Source organism: Microplitis mediator, chromosome 5, assembly GCF_029852145.1.
Source record: "Microplitis mediator isolate UGA2020A chromosome 5, iyMicMedi2.1, whole genome shotgun sequence".
In the NCBI taxonomy this organism is placed as follows: domain Eukaryota; kingdom Metazoa; phylum Arthropoda; class Insecta; order Hymenoptera; family Braconidae; genus Microplitis; species Microplitis mediator.
Window position 1 is genome coordinate 12,623,952 of NC_079973.1, and position 21,165 is coordinate 12,645,116.

A 21,165-nucleotide genomic window follows, 5' to 3' on the forward strand; every position below is an offset into this window, starting at 1 on the left:
TATTTATATTAATCGATATTAAACAAATATATAGGGCTTTCAGAATATACACAATGCCTTTAAATAATTAGTTGAGTAAACAAATAACATATTTATCAGGCTTTTATGTTTCATTATTAATTCAAATTTTAGTTATCATAATTAATCAATTAATATATTAATGATTATTTTTTGTACTGATTCACAAATGTCCACGGTCATGGTTTTATATAAAACTATGATGACCTGCTTATTTATTATTGAATTTATTCACTTTTTTTTAGCACTTTCCTTAATAAAAAATATAATTGGTGTATTAATGTTGATTATTTCACCTTTAATTCAATAACATTTTTATTTTATTTTTTATTTTCAGTCATTACTTTTAAATTAAATATATCAACAATGATTTATGGTTCAATCTTTAATAGAATAAATGGAAAAAAAAATTTAATAAAATAAATAAAATTAAGAATATGAAATTATTATAGTTTTTATGTTTATTATTTTACTTATTATTATTATTTTATTTTTTTGAATCAAAGGTGATGTTATTAACGTTTATGTGTATTGTGTCTATGTATGTTTTTGCGCTCCAATTTATTTATCCAATCACTTCGTTTGTATTCATTCATTACACTTTTTCACTTCGCACTCTTCTAATAACATCTGTAAATAACGGAAATATATATATATTTTTACTTAAATAATAGTATTTAAAATAGAGTAACAAAGTTAGTTAATGAAAGCTTAACCAATAAATGAGCATTTAAATTTGAAGGTATAAGGTACCCGCGGGTAATAAGACCTAAGTGACAGAAATGATATTTAAAATAATCGCCTCCGCTAAAGGCTACTCTAGTAGAAGGGTCTTGCATAGAGATGTTACGACAAGTTTATAGAGTCCCGATACCACGTTTCCTGTCTTCTATATTTCATCATCCGCCATATGCTATCATAGCGCAGAAGAAATAATAAAAAACAATCTAGTCTTCTGACTCTTAAAAAGGATACTGATAGTTTTAAGTGCTGTTGAGCAAAGCAATCTAGTCTTCTGTCTTTAAAAAAGTATTGTTGCTAAATTTAAGTGATGATTCATCTCTAATACCAATTTTATTAAGTATAGTTTAACTATTACAGTTTGTTTAACCCGTAGGCCTTATTACCCTACCGTAGTAAAATAAGGCCTATTCGTATGGTTTTTGTATAAGTTTAATTTTTTGTTTGTTTATGGTAAAAATTACCATTACTTCATTATATTTTATGGCTGATGTATTGAAATAAAGATTAATGATATATTTCGATAATTAAATGCAATATTTTCGATTCTATTCAAAATCTTCCTTAGCTAGGCCTTATTACCCACCGGTACCTTATTTCTTTTAGAAATATAGCTATTGGTAAGGGTCTTATGTAGCAAATTTCAAAAAATTTTTTTATAAAATGTTGTAGAGGTGTCCCTGATTAGAAAATATGTGACGATTCAAAATTTAATCGTCGTTAATCGTAAAATAATATTACAATTTCTGGTCCTGCATGAAGATTAAAAACGATTGAAAATTTAATCGCTTTTAATCATCTTCAATCATCAATTGACGATTCAAAACGATTAAAACATATTTAATCGTCATTAATCGTATTTTTTAATCAGGGGTCGAAAAATACCTTCGGTTCAAAAATTTATATATATATTAGGGTGGTTCGTTTGGAACGACTATTTTTTTTTTTCACTTCCACTTCAAAATATTGTTGCAGATGCTGTATCAATAGTACAGTCTTGGCAATAGCACTGAGTACTATCTCAGACAATAGTGGATACAGTCTAGATAGCATACAGTACTGTCTAAAATTTTTTTTTTACAGAAAGTACTCAATATTATACCCGAGAGTTGCCACTACTATATTGTTTTTTTCGTGTACTTGTTAAATCTTAGTAAAGATATACTCCAACCAAGTATATTTTTTTTAATAAGTATAGAAATTCTAAAACCAATAAAATATCGCTTGGTCGGAGTATATTTTTACTATGATTAGAAAAATATTTACTCGGGGGGATACAAACACACAGATACTTGAAAAAAGTTTTTTTTTATCAGTGTAACGTAAATTGTAAGTACACATCAGCTGCCTAATTTAAAAACACAGTAAGGAACAAATTTGTCAAAATCGATTTTTTAGTATTTTTAGTTCCAGTGGAGTCCTGTGGACAAGATTCAATACATATTTCAAAAATTTCATTTTTTTCAGTAACTGTATTTTGAAATTGGGCAGCCGACATAACAAATATGATCTTTATATCAATAATTTTGAAAATTTAACTAAGACAAAAAAAACAATTGTAACCAAAGTATAGAAGTCTAACTGTTTTTATATTGTTTACATTTATTTTAATAATTATGTATTATTCATTTGATTATTATCTATTAATTCGATTTCCTATAAAATAAAGAATCCTATTCTGTGCTTTAATGTTCAATTACGGTAAATTTATCAATAAATAGATGGTTGAGCTATTTCTTGAGCTTTATTAAAGAAATAATATATTGAAATATTGATAATTTTTGCAATGCTATGTTATATTTTCATAAAAATTTACAGGGAATAAAAAAAACTAAAAGTATTGTAAAAAATTGTAGTTATAAAAAGAAAATAAAAACTGAAAGAAACAAATATTCTCATTATATGAATAAAAATCCGTTTAAACTTTCCGATGAATTCTTATTAAATTTTTTTAAGCAGATTCAATCAGAAATTATCACCAGAAATTTGGTATTTTTGGAAAGAATTGCATATTATATTGGATGTCCCTGAATTAGTTAGTCTGTTCAAGTTCGTGGTGCCTAACATGAGAGTGAGAACATCAAGAGTACTCGTTGTCCCGAAAGTTAAAACGCGTTACTTCACGCAAGCTCCGCTGTATAGAATATCAAAGTTAGTCAACGAATTTGCATCTGAGATTGAAATTTTTGGTGTTTCGGCTAATAAATTTAAAAGTGTCGCTAGAAATTTAGTAATGTAATCAACTGTCATTTCCCTGGTCGCAAAGCGGCTGGATATTATTTATATATAAGTGATATTTGTTATTTTTTGTTGTTACTTTTATTTTATATTTTTCTCTTATAGCTTTTTTTATCATCCATGTGATGTTATCTGCTTCTTAAATTCGTAATTTTAGTTTATTATTTATTTTTTACCTATTGTTTCAATAATGTATAATTGCCCAATGACGTAAATAAATAAATAAATAAATATTTATGATGTTCAGTAAAATATTTTTCATTCAATTATTGGGTGTCATTAATTTAATTGTTGAGTTGCGCTAAAAATAAATTTGCTCAGTAGTTTTTGTAGTATCAATTTTTTTCTACTCCTATTAAATTTTATTTACAACAATTACGAGTAATTACAAAAAAAGTCATTCGGCAGCCGAAATGGAAGTAGATTTCATGGTATATATAAATATAAAGTGTATAGCCACAACCGAAGGCATTGGAAAAGCCACAAAAAAGTTTTTTTTGAACATCAGAAATGAATGCAATTGAAAAATTTAGTTTAATGAGTGGTAAGATAAGTTATTTCTTTGGTCTAGGCATATATACACGGAGCAAAATGTTGGCTCGAGACCTAGCAATTTTTATTATGCTGTCGATGCTACACGACAAAATATCCGCGGAAATAATATCCGATGAATAAAATATCTGCGGACAGAATATCCTGAAAATGAACATACCAAAGATGTGAATTCATCAGATTAAAATTTTCATAGTTAAAATAACAGTAGAAGAAAGTTATTAAAATCATATTTTATAGACATTTATCATTTAATTCATTAATACTTCATGCCAAAATACATATGATTGATACATACATAAGTAATTGTGAAACATAGCACTCTTTTTTTCACGATTTTTGTGTGTTTGCAATTACAAAAATATACCCACACATAAAATGGTGTGAAAGATAGCGCCCATTTTTCACGAATTTTTTAATCTATTTCACGACAAATATTCAATCAATTTAATTTTTTTACGGATATTCTGTCTACAAATTTTTTGTCCGCGTATATTTTGTCTAATAGATATTTTGTCGCACGGATATTTTATCAATGGATATTTTTTTGCGGATATTTTGTCCACGGATATCTAAGCGTGTCACCCTTGAAACAGGAAGTGAAGCATCAAAAAAATTATCATACTCATATGAAAAATTATTATGCTGTATCATAATACTTACTACGCGCGAAACACTTATCGATAAACTTTAATAACAATTACTTTCATACATTATAATAATTGTGATGCGGCATAATAATTTTTTATAATAGCATAATTTTGGATTATTATATAATTTATAATAATTTATAATAGCATTTTTTGGATGCTTCACTTCCTGTTTCAAATTTGGTCGATAGCATAATAAAAAAAAATTGCTAGGTTTCGAGCCAACATTTTTCGACGTGTATAGGCATGAAAATTAAAATTTATTTAAAGAGCTTTCAGATGCTTTTTATAGAAATTCGATTTGTCATATTCAAAAGTTATTGAAGAAAGAATCAGTAAAATTATGAATTTTTGATATTTTAAAAATTTTTAAATGCTGTAACTTCTAAACTAATCGATCGGTTTTGCTCATCTTCAACCTTGGTCTCGAAAATCGTTTACAGAAAATGTATGTTGACTTTCATTGAGATCCGTTAAGAATTGTGGACGCTATCGTCGTGACAAGCCGCGTTCTACCGCATAAATCTATAAATATATATATGTAAATACATACATATATAAACTTTTGAACCATATATATTTCGTGACTCAACTCGTCGAGCTGAGTCCAGAGGTAGAAAAATTTTTTGAAAATTCCGTCATGAACAAATGCAATAGCTAGATTTCTATGAAATTTAGTAAAAGAAAATGAGCGGTATTCCAACAATATATAAATAAATAAATAATAAAAATAATTTACCATAACTAAATATTGGCAGTTTTAGCCCTCCCTTTTAATGGCACCAGGCGCTTCAGCTAGTCCCTTAACTTTAAGTCGATCCGCTGTCTTTAAAAATGCTGGTAATTGGTCTTGAGAAACATTCACCTCTCCGGCATACATAAATTCAAGAATAGCTTGTAAGTGATTGTAAGCTACATCTTTCAATATAATTATAGGATGCTTGGACGGATTTTCCTGCAATTAAAAATAATCAATAATACCAAAAAATAGACTAACATATGTTTTAATTTTTTATAAATTTTTAATATTTTTAGAAAATTATCTATTGCTTTATTAATAAACAGTTAAAATTAAGATAAAAATTACTATGTCGTATGAATAAAACATTAATTTCAATTATTACACATTATTTTTTATGAAAATGTTTAGTGTCATCAGTACTTTGAGTCATAAAAATATATCTTATAATTTTTATGATGTAATGAAACTTTTATCAGAAACTTTTTTTTTTTTTTATATCAACGATTACAAAATAACAGTTTTGTTTATAACTCTCAATAACTAAAAATATTTATATTGATTTTTATTCAAGTAATAATATTTTTATGAAAATAAAAGATGTGAAAAAAAAGTAATTAATTCGTTATTTTAAAAATAATGATCCTGAAGTTAACAGACAATTAATAATTTTCGGATTTTTTTTCAACGAATCAATTAAAAAAAAAAACTTAAAATATGTGGATGTAGAAAATTTAAAAAACTATAGATGCAATTTTTTTAAATATTTTTTTTTTATAATTTGTCGTTTTAAAAAAATTCCTAAAATTATTAGACGTCGGCAAATTTCAGTATCATAAAAAATAATAATCATGAAATTCCCTGATTAAAAAAAAAATTGAAAAGAATAAAAAATGATGAAATTTGAATTCTTTTCAATACTTCTGAATACTTTCAATTCTTTTTAATTCCTTCTCTTGTGGATTTAACATTGTAGATTATTGTCAATTATTTTTTTTAAATCTGGGTTCAAAATACTCATTGAAAAGTATTGAAAAAGTGAGAATTGAATACTTTTGAATAAATCCTATTTCACAAGGTTTTCATCTGGACATAAAATAAATACTTTTCAATTATATTGATATTTTTAATCTTTCTGAATCTTCGTCAATAACAAAAAAGTTTCGAATTTTAGGGTTACGAGTAGCATCGAAAAAAATTCAAATAAATTGACAGTTTTCAATCTTTTTGAATCTTCCTCAATACCAAAATAGTTCCATATTTCGGGTTAAGAGTTGGATTGAAAAAAATTCAAATGAATTGACATTTTTAATCTTTCTGAATACTTCTCTATAGCAAAATAATTTCACATTTCGGGTCACGTGTGGGATTGAAAATAATTCAAATGAATTGACAGTTTTTAATCTTTTTGAATTTCCCTCAATACCAAAATAGTTCCATATTTCCAATTATGACTTGAATTTAAATAAATTAAAATGAATTGACATTTTCCAATCTTTCTGAATCCTTCTCAATACCAAAATAGTTCCACATTTTGGATCGAGTGTAGGATTGAAAAAAATTGAAAGAAATTGTGAATTTTTAATTTTTCTGAATCTTTCTCATTACTAAAATAGTTCCATATTTCGAGTTATGACTTGAATTGAAATAAATTAAAATGAATTCACATTTTCGAATCTTTCTGAATCTTTTTCTAAAATGATAAAAGATTGAATTCTTTTCAATACTTTTGAATTCCATTATAAGAATTAGAGAGTATTCAAATGATCGAAATTTCAATTCCATTTAATATTTTTCAAAATCTCCATATGGATTGAAAAGAATCGAAATAATCTTCAATACTTTTTAATGAGTATTTTTAATCACATCAATTACAAAAAAAAAAACTAAAAATATGCGCATGTAGAAAATTACAATCTATGTCCAATTTTCTAAAATATTTTTTTTTTTATAATATAGCATTTTAAAAAAATTCCAAAAATTATCGGACGTCGGCCAACTCCAGTATCAAAAAATAAATAATACTGAAGTTAGCAGACGTCTAATAATTTTTGGATTTTTTTTTAGACGATAAAACATAAAAAAAAATATATTTAAAAAAATTGCACCTGTAGTTTTTTAAATTTTCTACATGTGCATATTTTTATTTTATTTTTTTGCAATTGAAATGTCGAAAAACAAAAATTCAAAAATTTTTTAATGTCTGCTAACTTCAGGATCATAAAAATAAATGATCCTGAAGTCAGCCAAGGTCTAATAATTTTTGGATTTTTTTTTAGACAGTAAATTATAAAAAAAATATATTTTGAAAAATTATGAGTGTGAACGTAACAGACATCAGAAAAATGAAAAATTTTTAATAAATCGAGTAAGTAATTAATAAAATAAAATTTAAAAAAAAATTTGAAATTAATAAGTGCATTTTTTCGAAATATTATTTTTTAAATTATTTACTCTATTTATTTATAATTTTAAATTTGACTGATGTCTGCTACATTCACACTCATGAAAAATTGCACTTATAGTTTTTTAGGTTTTCTACATGCGCATATTTTTATTTTATTTTCTTGCAATTGAATTGTCGAAAAACAAAAATTCAAAAATTTTTTAATGTCCGCTAACTTCAGGATCATAAAAATAACGTACCTCAAGTAAAGATTTGAAGTAGGGACTACATGCCGATAGTACCATCTTATGCGCTCTACAAGTTTGCCCATCACATGCTAATGTTACATCTGTAAAACTTTTTTCATCTCGCAAATGCTTGAACGACGATACCATATTAGATTGGAAGTCATTCCACTTGAGGAAAAATTGTTGCTGTTCCCCAGCCATTATTAATGTCTCAGTATCTCCTTTTTATTTTCAACTAAGAATCCAGCAGAACTTAAAAAAAAAGTTTTTATCAATCAATTATTAAAAATATAATAACATAAAAAAATATATATATATATTTATACCCAACACTATCATAAATTTAATTTCTATTCCTCTGGTTGTTTAATAATTTAAAATTTTTATTTGAGGTTAAGTGGCTTAAAATAAATGTTCATATCTATCAGATAAAAAAAATATGGAATATATAGAATTTGAAGAATAATAGAAATTAAAAATATGAAGACTGATTTTTCGAATATCTGTTAAATAACAATATATATAAAAATTTGTAACAATAAGCGTGGGATTTTGTTATTGAAATCTATTGTATGGAATAAGTTTTTATGATAAAAAAAAGCGGACCCAGTTGTTTGCCGCGCGAATAAAATAATATTAGAATAAATATATGTTTATATTTAATTTAAATTTACTTACAGTGAACGGATGCTGATCAATGAAACAGAAATTATTTTATTATTTTTATTTTATAAAAGTATATTGATTTATAAATTAATAATTAGTATTGATATAATCGTGTTAATATACGAAATATGTATCAACGCAACTATGTATATGTATGTATATGTATATATCTTAGTATGAGTGTATTGTTGTATAGTAGAAGCAACAAAGTGTAGCGAAAACTTAAGTGTGAATGCTGATGAATGCTACAAATTTGTTTCTTGTCGCTGATCCCACGGTGATGATAATTTTCGGTTCAATTCGGATATATTCGTTTTCATTCGTCACACTTATGTACACACTAACTTTTATTAACTATTGTTTTTTGTTGTTGTTCTTACAATAATGTGTGTCATATCGTGATAATAAGTGTATATTTTGTAAGAAAACTTGGAATATTATAGGTGCTGCCTTTTGGATGGAAATATTACAAGAACTCGGTTTACATCCTCAATGAAAAAAAAAAACTACTGTATTATCGTGACATGATAATGAAGTACATCATTCCTGATGGCCTAGTTGGCGGCAAGTTGTCGACAGTCCCCTAATAGCTTCAGCTTGAAATTGACGGTAATTTGATGGTAAAATTGACTGAAATCTGCTTCCCGAATTTGCCGACGATTTTACAGCAAAAGTTGAAAACAAATCCTGATTGCGAAGTTGGCGAGAAACTGGCGTCAAACTAACAGCTGCAACTAGACGCCAAGTTGGTGGTAAACATTGGCATTTCCATAAGTTGACAGCAATTGGTCGTCAACTTTCTAAGAAAGTTGGCATTTTATTAGTTGGCGAAAAGTTGATCAATTAATTGACACCAATTTTTCAACTATGGACAATTAGTTGCGATCAAACTGAAGACAACTTTCATTTTTTGTAACTTTTGATCACAAGTTGTTATCCACTTTCCAAAAAAGTTGAAGACAACTTTCCGCCAACTAATAAAATGCCAACTTTCTTAGAAAGTTGACAACTCATGGCAATGCCAATCTTTGTGGCCAACTTGTTGACAAATTTCTGTAGTAGCTTTTCGCTAGCTTATTCCCTGATAGCCAAACTTTCTGATCAGAAAGTTGGTGTGCATTAGTTACGACCAACTTGACAACAAGTTGTCGACAAATTTCAGCTTTTATAACAGTTGACTGCAAGTTGTTACCAACTTTCTGAGAAAATTGAAAGCAAATGTCCATCAACTAATGGAATGTCAACTTTCACCACTAACTCTCTCTCTTAGAAAGTTGCCATCAATTTATGGAAATGCCAATTTCTGCGGCCAATTTGGCGACAAGTTGTGACAGTAGACCCTAATAGAACAGTTTGCTTTACAAAAGTTTCTTTGAATTTTTCCTCAAATTTCCGTCAACTTCAGACTTTTCCGATTTGACGTAAATTTACTGCCCAAATGAGAATGCAAATTTACTTTAAAATTTGACTAGAAAAAAGTTGTCGTCAACTTTCAGGCAAATTCTATGTCAATTTATTGTTAATTTGACTGGAAAATTGTTAAGTATTTTTTTACCCTCAAATTGTTGACATTCCCTGATAGCACAAGTTGCTTGTCAAAAAGTTAGTATTCATTAGTTTGCGACCAACTTGACGACAAGTTGTCAACAACTCTAGCTTTTGCAACTTTTGGCTACAGGTTACCGCCAACTTTCTCAGAAAGTTGGCGTCAGTGAGGAGCCGCAATTCGAAGGCAGGCTTCTGAGAAAATTGAAGGCAACTTTCCGTCAACTTATGGATTGCCAACTTTTGGCCAACAACTTTCTCAGAAAGTGACCGTCAACTTATTGAATTTCCAACTTTTGCCCCCAACTTTCAGAAAGTGTCTATCAACTTTGGAAGTAGTAACTTTTGAGGCCAACTTGGCTATCTGGGCCCAACACGCTGTATTGCAAAATGATGCTTAGTTGGATTGTAGTTTCACCGACGCCTGGAGAATAGAGTCTCTATCCTCCATGCACTGAAGATATACATCATATAATTTACCAAGACGGTATGATAGTAGTAATGATATTTGAAAAAAGATGTCGTTAAAATGTACGATAATGATCTATTTTCATAACTATAATCGAGATATCTAACGACAAATCTTTTAAAAATTTGTTTTTACTGCTGATTTTTTATAACGATATTTTTGTAAAAAAAAAAAAATAATACAATAGGACCTCGTTGTAAGACTACGCGTTATAAGACTCTTCCCTTTAATTTGTTAAGACTCACTCGGAACGCTTCCCCCACCGATAACTCAATAAAAGTTTTGCGCGGAAACCTCGCTATAAGACTAACGACCAGTACGACTAAAATCGAGATAAAATGTACAGACATAAATTATTGTAGATTAAATAATTTATTTTCATAAAGAATACTTAAAATTTCGGGGTATCACATAATTAAATAACAGAAAGGAACGACAAAATTCTGTTTATTTGTGATTATATATAAAATAGATTCGCTGTATAATAGAGTAGAGTTAAACCGAATACATCAATAAAACGCAAAATGGCGATAGTCTTATAGCGAGTTTTGGGCGCAAACGCTGCTAAGCACAGTGGAGATAAGTCAATTCTAAAAATTTTTTCCCCGCCTCGAACTAGTCTTATAACTTATTGACACGAAAAGTGTTAAAAATTTAACAATCAGAATTTTAACACACGTTTTTATTACACTTTGACGATTCGTGTTTTACTGTGCAGGGCAGGAATTTTAACTTTCGGTGCAGGTATGGTGAAAAATTCTAAGCCCCATTGAAAAATTACGATGCAATACTATAATACTCTGTTAAAATGAATCAGTGAAAAGTGCTGCAAATCAGTGAATATTCACTGCGAATCGGTCCCTAGTATATCACTGATTGAATCAGTGATATATTTAGAACTACCCTAGTTAAAAAAATGACTCAAAACAATTCAATTTTAATACTATATAGATTAGGGTGATCCAAAAAATAACAAATTTTTTTTTTTTTCTCGGAAACAGGTTCAAAAGTTTTATTTAGATAAAAAAAGACGCCTGTGAAAATTAGAGCTCTTAATATTAATATTAACATTGTCCGCATTGCACTTTTCTATTTCCCATAAGAATAACATGGAAAAAAATTTTTTTACGTCTTCTGATTTTTATAAGTAGCTAACAATGCGTCATAGGAATAATTGGCAGGCATATTTTTGTAGGTAATTGAATGTTCTACAAAAAAAGTTTCTTATCATTTTTTGATAAATCTATTTGTTCAAAAGTTATTTGAGGTTGAAATCGAATTCATGTTAAATTTTGAGATCTTTTTACTTATCCGGCGAAACTATCAGACCTATTACAAACTGTCATTGGACCTTTTTTGTAGACAATTTTATTCCCTAGAAGTTATTTTCAATAAAGTTTTTTTGAATTCCGCATTGTTTTCTAGTTATTTTTATTTTAATGTCAAGCTCACAAAAAAAATAGTCTTCTGATCAATTTTAAGAGCTTGACATTAAAATAAAAATAACTAGAAAACAATGCGGAATTCGAAAAAATTTTATTGAAAATAACTTGTAGGGAATAAAATTTTCTACAAAAAAAGTCCCATGATATTTTGTAATAGGTCTGATAGTTTCGCCGGATAAGTAAAAAGATCTCAAAATTTAATATGAATTTGACTTCAACCTCAAATAACTTTTGAACAAATAGATTTATCAAAAAATGATAAGAAACTTTTTTTCTAAAGCACTCAATTACCTACAAAAATATGCTTGCCAATTATCCCTATGACGCATCGTTAGCTACTTATAAAAATCAGAAGACGTAAAAAAATTTTTTTCCATGTTATTCTTATGGAAAATAGAAAAGTGCGATGAGGAACCTCTTAATGTTAATATTAAGAGCTCTAATTTTCACAGGCGTCTTTTTTTATCTAAATCAAACTTTTGAACCTGTTTCCGATAAAAAAAAAAAAATCGTTATTTTTTGAATCACCCTAATATACATTCATCATTGAGTAAATCGTTTTCTTTAATTTGAGTATTTATGGAGTGAATATTAACTGATTGGGGAGTACTTTTCACTAATTCATTTCACGAGAGTATAAACCAAATTTCAAAATTGATTCTTAGTTCATTTCTAGTGGAATGCGTCAGAATTTGTTTTCGTAAGTTTGAATTATAACTTTTAAACAGAGCAACCATTGTATCTATTGATAAAGTTCAAAAAGCTCAGCTCAAAATTATAAATTTAAAATCAACGAATTTATCCCAGCCAAAGCTGTTGGAATTTTTTTTTAAAGGAATTTTTAATTTACACAGAGATTTAAATGAATTAGAAATTTGAATAATTTTGGACTAAATTTGTCACTTGATCCTTAATAAATTTCAACAAAAAAAAAAAAAGCCTTTTATTGATACTTTAATTTTTTTTTATTATTAACGCCAGTCAAAAAAATATTTATCAGAAAAAATGACAACTAAATTCGAATAACTATAAATAATAATCAGTTCAATGCATTAAAAGAAAAAAAAAGTGTACTATAAGTATTACAAAATACAACGTAATATAATTACTATGATTGATTTATGATTGCAAAACAGCAATTATTATTGTTTTTATTGATGTAAATAGAAAAAAAATGTTAAAAGAAAGTAATTATGTATATTGTACTAGAGCTGAAAAGATATCAGAGGAAGAAGATACCAAGACAGATACAGAAGACGTAAATACCAAATAGACGAGGAAGACCACGAAGACAAGATAGAAGAGAAGGGAAAAATTACCTCGATCTAGCGCGCATGCGCTCATATCAAACGCGTTACTCTAAGTTGGCGCGCACTGCATTGAAATCTTGCGACATGCCACCAAGACAGTCAGTCGCGCGCTAACACTCGTTTAGTTGATTTCGGTTCTTTTTATAACTGATAACAAACGCGACGTAAATGTGTTGGCACGTTTAGTCCATTTAATTAGTTTCGTTTTATATACAATGTTCAAATGACATTCGGTTTACGATTTTTAAAATTTAAACGACTGTGCACAGAAATAAAAGTTTATTAGTATTTTAAAAGTGAAATTTTAATCAAGTGATATTTTATTTATTATTTAAATTATAATTAATAAATAAGTAACGTGAGCACAACAATTAAAACTTTAAACTATCAGCAATTACGAGGATAAATTTAAAAAATTAAATTTTATTTTATCTTATTTGGGATAGTAAAATTTAAAAAATAAGTGTGTATTAGATAAATTGTAATGTGCGACTGAATAAAATGGAATCACCAGTCATGTACGAATCAACGGGCCATCAGGTCCAGAATCAAGCTACTGCGGATTTGAAAAAGTCACAAAGTATGCTTGGGAATAATAATAACAATAACACAAATAATAATAATTCGGCGTTACAAGTTAACCATAATCAGCAGACAGGTAATTTAGTTAGTAAAGTATCGGCAAGTAAAGCAACTCTCCATCAGCAATATGCTGAGCATTGTGCTGCAGCTGGGGAATTGACGGATTTAAATACACCGGAAATATCATTAGACCTACAGAGGCTAATTGATGATCCGAATTTTAACGATGGCCTCCTGGATATGTTTAATGATGGCAATGGAGCTCTCAAACACGCAAGAAACACCTCATATCCCAGAACAACGTTGGCATATATGCCTCAGCCAGTTCACAGTGGTGCTAGTTATCACCAAAACAGTAATAGCTGCAGTGACAGTAATAGCTCATCATCAGATTCACCTAGTATCAAAGAAGAACCTGTTGATCCAGCAGACTACAGACGTCACTGTCCACAATACCCACCAAGTGGTTATAATCCAACAAACGGTGGTCCTTTTACCAATGGCGGCCCTACATTTACGACCCTTACACCCTCAACACTTCCTGGTCATCAACTCCATCATCAGCATCAACAGCAACAACAATCCCAGCATCAACAGCCACGGGGTCCTATGAAACCAGTGCTGGCACATCAACATCAAGCTGCTGCTGCAGCAGCCGCTGCAGCTGTTGCCAGAAAACAAAGCAAATCTGTTGACAAAGCAAGTGATGAATATCGACGACGACGAGAACGTAATAATATCGCTGTAAGAAAAAGTCGCGAAAAGGCTAAAGTGCGTTCTCGCGAAACCGAAGAAAAAGTTAAATTACTCGTTAAAGACAATGAGCTGTTGAAAAAAAAGGTTGAAATTTTAACTGAAGAACTAAATGTGCTTAGATCACTGATTGGTAGTTGTGGCGTATTACCTGAACAGCTGCATCGGGAACTATCGAGGCATTTGGACCAATTTCAACAACACGCAATTGGACCTATGTAGCAGCAGCACCACCACTAGGAACCTCATCATCATTAACATCAACAAGTGTAGCAGTTTAACATTTTAGCGCGCGTGCAATTTTTCGCGACCTTCAAGACACTTTGGGGAGTATATCCGGCTGTGAAAGCTCATTATATATTATTTTGTGCGTCATTAACACTTGAATCGATCATTAGTGATCTCCCAAGTGATTATTCGATTTAATTTAAATGTTTTATATAAAGTATAATGTACAGAATAATACTCCAGTCGGATTCGCGATTTTTTTTATAGATGAATATAAACTAATGATAATAATATGATAACTCATTAATGAGTTTAAATATTAATATTAGAGAAAATATTTTTGAAAAGTGCCTTTTTCTTACTATGTTCATTGAACCTGCCTAGGATAATACTTGGACACTTTTACTATTATTATTATTATTGTTTAATGTAAATAATAAGTAAATAAACAAAGATTCATATTTTTTTAGAAATATTTTTAAACAGGTTTTTTGACGATTGCTATATGGCGCTTTTATTAAATAATAACAATTATACCGCCATTATTTGATCTCTCACTCATCAATATTAACGCGTGGCAATATTTATTATATCGCCGAAATGGCGGCATACATATTATTAATTAATTCTTACTCTTTGGTACCTTATACAATAAATATATAAATATTGTTATCATGATATGGAAGACTGGGATATTGTCACCCGCGAAAAGTTATCATTTCTTTGGTCTTAATGTTTCATAAAAGAAAATATATATTTATATATATATATATATTTATAATTATTAAAATTAAACAAAAAAAAATATAATTGTATATTTTGTTTGCATGGCGTTGTGATTAGATGCAATTGTTTTATAAACAAATTAAATTAATTAGTGTAAAATACTGTACTCAAGTATACCTCGTGACACATTCATTTTTATGTACTATATAATATTATAATTTTTGAAATTATCCCTGGTGGAAATTTTTTGGAATTTTCTCTGAAAAACTCGGGAAAAGTCTTTGGAACTTTGGAAAAGTCTTTAGAACTTTAGAACTGAGTTTTTCAGAGAAAATTTCGATAAATTTCCATCAGGGATTTTATTATAATTCTAAAAACAAAAAAAAATATTATTAGAAATTTGTTTTTGAAAAACAAAGTTATGATATTTTTGAAAGTTTAATAAAAATCTGCATTACTCATGAAGTAACAAAAAAAAAAATATTATAAATCAGTGGCAAATCCCATGGCGTTAATTTTATAAACAAAAAATACAGAAAAAAGGTCTAAGCACAACAAAAACAATAATAATAAAAAAAAAAACTCACACATGTGCACAGCCTTGTATTATATAGTTAACGTAATACTAATGATAATGACAAAAAAATTTACGTAAAAATTAATATATTTTATTTGTTTAAAAAGTGAGAATGAATTATTTTTTTGTGTGTATAAGAGTAAGAATGAATCATATATTTAATTTGGAAAATTGAAAATACAAAAGAAAAAAAATAAGAAAAAAAAACGTTATGTTTATATACATTATATACTTTATATTTTATTTCTGGTTGATATGTTGTAAAACAATAATATATATCGCCGAAATTCATTAAGTTACCGTTAAATGTGTGAAGCGGGCTTCATTGTTCATTCATTTGATTGTTGATAATTATCATATGTGAATGTGGATTAAGATTGAGTCCTCGGGTAGAATACATAATGATAATAAACTCATCTATTGTTTTTATTTTTATTTTTCCTTTTACTTTTTTTTTGTTCTCATCTATCCCTCCGTCTTTCACTTTCTCACTCTTAATAATTCTCTCTCTCTCTATCTGTTGTTTTTGTTCTGTTTTTACATACAATGTAATTTAGCGGGTATGAATGTATATAGTTTTTATGTGTATACGTATCTGCGACGTGTGCCCAGTATGAGATTATATGTCACAGTTATCTTCTTGTCTATGCACAAATATATTTTGATATAAAACTTATATGTATAAAGTTTTTTTATTTTATTTAAAAAAAAAAAAAAGAAAAAGTTCCTTTACATATTTTATTGATTTATATTAATAATTATTATAACTATTTATTAATTTGTTATTAAAATTTTTTAATATTAATTTAAAGACAATAATATATTTTTAAAAAAATAAATTATACGATTTTTGAATTAATTTTTAAGCTTCCATTTAAATTAGAATAACTGATTCAAAAAATATAAAAATAAAATGATTATATAACAGGTAAGTTATTTTTTTGAGTACACAGAAAAATATGAACTATAGAAATTAAGAACTACAAGTAATATAATGATAAAGTGATCAGTAAAAATTATCATTCTAAATAGTAATTTTTTCGTTTATGATTTAAACGTGAGTAATTACAGGGTAAGTATGAAAATTTATTGTCTATGCAAGAAAAATTACTATTTGAACTTTCAAAATTGTAACTATTATATATATTATTAAGAGAATAAGGAAAATTTTGTTCCCGCCATATCTATATGATCGAATTAGTTAATGTCATTGAAATTGGTATCATTAGATAGGTCTTGACTTGAATTTGTGCCTTTTCATAGTTCAAACTCTTTTTAATTGCCAAGTATTGAGATAAATGGGTTTATCTATATCATTCGAATTACATTTAAATTACGCGGGAAAAAAGACGATCGTATATATTTTCTTTAAATAAATTAATACTTTAATTATTCTGTCACTAAATATGACTGAATGTCACTGAATATATAGCTACATTATTTATATCGCGTTACTTATTCCAAAATTACAGATTTTTCTACTCCTTTTTGGTTTTAGGAAGCTTCTCGAAGCCAAAAAAGTGTGCGTAGAAAAAAAAAGGATTCATTGACACAAAAAATCTTTACTCGCCTAAAGAAAATTTTTACTTACCCCAAGAAATTTTTTGCATTGTAAATTGAAAACAAAAATTTATTTAGAACTAGAAAAAATTAGTTGGTGCAAGGAATTATTTCTTGACCAAAAATATCTTTTCTCGCCCCAAGACAATTTTTGTATTTAATTGATAATGCATAAAATTTCTTGGTGCAAATTAAAATTTTTTGCGGCAAGAAATCCTTTTTTTCTGCGTATTTTATAAATTTAGTAGTGATATTTTGGCAGTCGTAGTGACTGCAGGTTGCTCGTAAAATTTATTATTTTGAATGTTGAAATTCCCCATATTGACACCCGGGTTTCGGGTTATAATTTCAAACACAAATTTTAAAATTTAATTTTTTTGAGTATATTTTTAATCAGACGAAAACAAAATGATCGACAAACAGTTAAAAAAATTAACATCGTCAAACCGGAATCAATTCTTAACGTGAGTCAGAAGATAAGTTTGTTGTTAGTCACATAAATAGATTAACACCATCGTACAAAAGTAAGTAAGTAAGTAAGTAATGTATATAAGCGAGTCAGCGTCATGATAGAATATTATGTATGAGTATGTGCATAGCATACGTGCATTAATATATAAACGTAATATAATGTTAGTTCGCACTATTTTAGCTTCACATGTATGAAGAATATAAATAGAAGTACACACATGTGAGTTACATGAGTTAATATACGTTCTAATATTCGTCAAACAGGTTTTTTCTGTTCTTAGTAAAGAGGAAATATTGAATTAAAAAAAAAATTCCTCACTTTCATGATTTTTATTTTTTTATTAATGTATTTTATAATAAATTATTTTCAAAATTTAAAGTATGCAGTAAATTATTAAAAAAATAAATCAATTTTTAAATAATAAATTATTTCTAGGAAAATACTTAATAGCTAGAAATTTTTTGAATATCATTTCTATTTATCTTATCGTGTACTTCGAATATTAATAGTAAAAAGTAAAAAATTTGCTTCAGGGTGATTGTAAGTATGTTTAAGTTGAATGGAGCACTTTATAATTATTCGTTAATTAAATTTTGATACTGATATCATTCGAAGAAAAATAAAATAAAATAACCAATAATGAATTTTAATTATGTTGCCTGTGGTTTATCTGAAAAAAATAAAATAATCAAAACAACTTTCATGAGTAAAAAAAAAAAAAAAAATGTTCAATAACTTAACGTATTATTGAATAATTAAAATTATTTAAATACATGTAATTTTTTTAAAATAAGTATTTGATAATCACAATAAACGGTTACATAATACGTTAAGTTTTGATGCCGCAGTGTCTACAAGCTCTCGACGAGGTCAGGATTCCGTAAAGATTTTAACTCATTTCAAAATAGTTCATTTGCTTTGTAAACAAATATACAAAATTCATTATTTTCAATACAATATCGAATGATATGTAATGAACGATATTACAATTTACAGAGATTTCTTTTTTTTTTTAATTAAAATTGTATAAATTTTTATTTTCGTCTATTAAATTTTGAATAAATAAAAATTAATGAATAATTCATTTAAAATAATCATCATAAATTTTTAATTGATATAAGTATTTATACATAAAAATATTTAAGTCATCTATTTATCTACCTGCCTGGTCTCTATTCTGGTTGACATTATATGGGTTAGGGCCAACTCTGCCAAAATACTGTTCACCCACTCGAGCATACGTTCCAAGTTTTATATACGTATACATACGTGTATATATGATACAACTAACGTCAATTTGTTGAGTTGTTGTCGTTGGTGGTCATTTATATTATATATGTATACAAACACAGAGATATAAAATACTATAATTAAGTATATCAAATACTACCTAAGTTAGTTATATATTAGTTTATTTAATTTTTGCGTCTTTCTTGCTGTTACACGCACTGACATTTTGCTGGTAAGTGTTTGCGTGAAAACTAATAGTGTGATGATGCACTTGATACGTGAATGCGGCCAGGTCGTTCTGTGAAATTACTATTTCCAAAAATATTCCGTGTCCTATACCTTGAATCGCGTGTAATGCCTCATTATATGTACATATATTAGGCTGCCTCGTTTGAAACGAACATTATTTCTTTTTTAGCTGACACAAGAAAATTTTGTTGTTTATGTTGAGAAAGAAGTTCCCGAAATTTTCAGCTCTTAATTTTAATTTTAAGTACTTCCTCTCGAGCATCAAAGTTTTCTTATTTAAAAAGCATATAAATCGAATAACTTGTTTTTTAAATTACTATAACTTGGCCTGATCTTAAGCTATCGTTTTGAAACCAGTTTTTATTTGTAGAATATTTGTTGCTTTTTGAAAGTGTATGAAACGATTTTGCTCTAACTCGATCCATGTCAATTAAATCGGCTCCGAAAGTCAATTTTTTCACTTTTTTTATATATATTTGTGTTAATTGTGAGAAAACGGTTCATCTTACGAAAAATATGTATAGAACTGATCTTTTAGGAAATTTTGTCTTCTACAAAATTGCTCATGACACTTATGTCGCTAAAGTACACTGTTTATGAGATACATGCATTTGAACATTTTACGATAAAAAAGATTAGTGCTATATTAAGCTTACAATTTTTGATACAAATTAGCTCTAAATCTTGTTAAAAAATAATCGTATTACCGACAGAGTCCAAAAAACATCATATTTAACAGTCGGTTAATAAATCAAAAATTTTGCTTAATTGATATTTTGGATTATAATTTTAACTTTTGATCGAATATAACTTTTAAATGGTTGGCTGTACGAAAAAGTACTGTTAACGTTTGAACTCGTAATATTGATAACTGCTTCATCGCAATTTTCAATTTTCCATTTAAATTACATGGGAAAAATTTTTTTAAAGTTTGGAATTTTATCATTCATCAGTGAATCAGTGTATTGGAAAAATTAATAGGTAATTTTGGTGGAAATTTAACGCTCTACAAAATAGGTCTATTATTGTTTTTCGATAAATTAAGGTTTTAAAAGTTATTCAAGATCAAAGTTTAATTCATAGTAAATTTTAGTACAAACTATATTTGACTTTTCCGGCAAAACAATCAGACTTATCACAAACGTTTTGACTTTTTTTTTAGTTATAGTTCACCATAAAAGAAAAATTTTTGCGCAAGACAAACAATTCTATCTCGAATACAAATCTAATAGCTTAGTGAAAAATTCGATTCCCCATTTAAATAACACAGGAAAATTTTTTTTTTCAGCTTTGAGTTTTTCTAACTCATTGACGGATCAATAGAATCAAATAGATCAAGTATACAATAGAATCAGATAGAGATCAAATAGAATAATGCACATTTTTGTTGGAAATCGAACGCTCTACAAAAAAAGTTTTTTATTATTTTTTGATAAATCTACCCGTTTATAAGTTTTTTCAAGTTAAAGTTTAAAGCACAACGAATTTCTATATCATTTGACTTTTAAACAGTTTCATCACCCATAAATTATTTTTTAAAAATTTTTCGAAATTCTGATACGCTCTTTAGTTATTTGCATTTAAACATCAATTTCGTAATGTAGACCCCGTAACGCGTGTATGTCCAAAAGGGCGCGGAAACGGCCTTCCGTAAAACGGTGGTGGACTTCGGTCTCGTTACATTAATTAATTAGTAATCATTTCAAGTATTGCTGAATTCTCTCCAAATCTTCCGCTTCTTCCCACTCTCAGATTTCTGCCCCATATAATATAAAGCTTAC

General features: G+C 27.8%; 2 protein-coding genes across 2 annotated transcripts; one reads left to right on the plus strand and one right to left on the minus strand.

Moving 5' to 3' along the window:
- Positions 1 to 315: 315 nt before the first annotated feature.
- LOC130668150 (longitudinals lacking protein-like) lies at positions 316 to 8,567 on the minus strand. Its single transcript, XM_057470276.1, has 4 exons — positions 8,251 to 8,567; positions 7,585 to 7,824; positions 4,939 to 5,154; positions 316 to 648 (listed from the first exon to the last, which is right to left on the minus strand). Exons 2-3 carry the CDS (start codon positions 7,771 to 7,773, stop codon positions 4,960 to 4,962), a joined length of 384 nt encoding a protein of 127 aa, XP_057326259.1. The 5' UTR covers positions 7,774 to 7,824; positions 8,251 to 8,567; the 3' UTR covers positions 316 to 648; positions 4,939 to 4,959.
- A 4,518-nt stretch (positions 8,568 to 13,085) lies between these two features.
- On the plus strand, positions 13,086 to 16,549 carry LOC130668212 (CCAAT/enhancer-binding protein). Its single transcript, XM_057470380.1, has one exon. It carries the CDS (start codon positions 13,509 to 13,511, stop codon positions 14,562 to 14,564), a length of 1,056 nt encoding a protein of 351 aa, XP_057326363.1. The 5' UTR covers positions 13,086 to 13,508; the 3' UTR covers positions 14,565 to 16,549.
- The last annotated feature ends 4,616 nt before the right edge of the window (positions 16,550 to 21,165 follow it).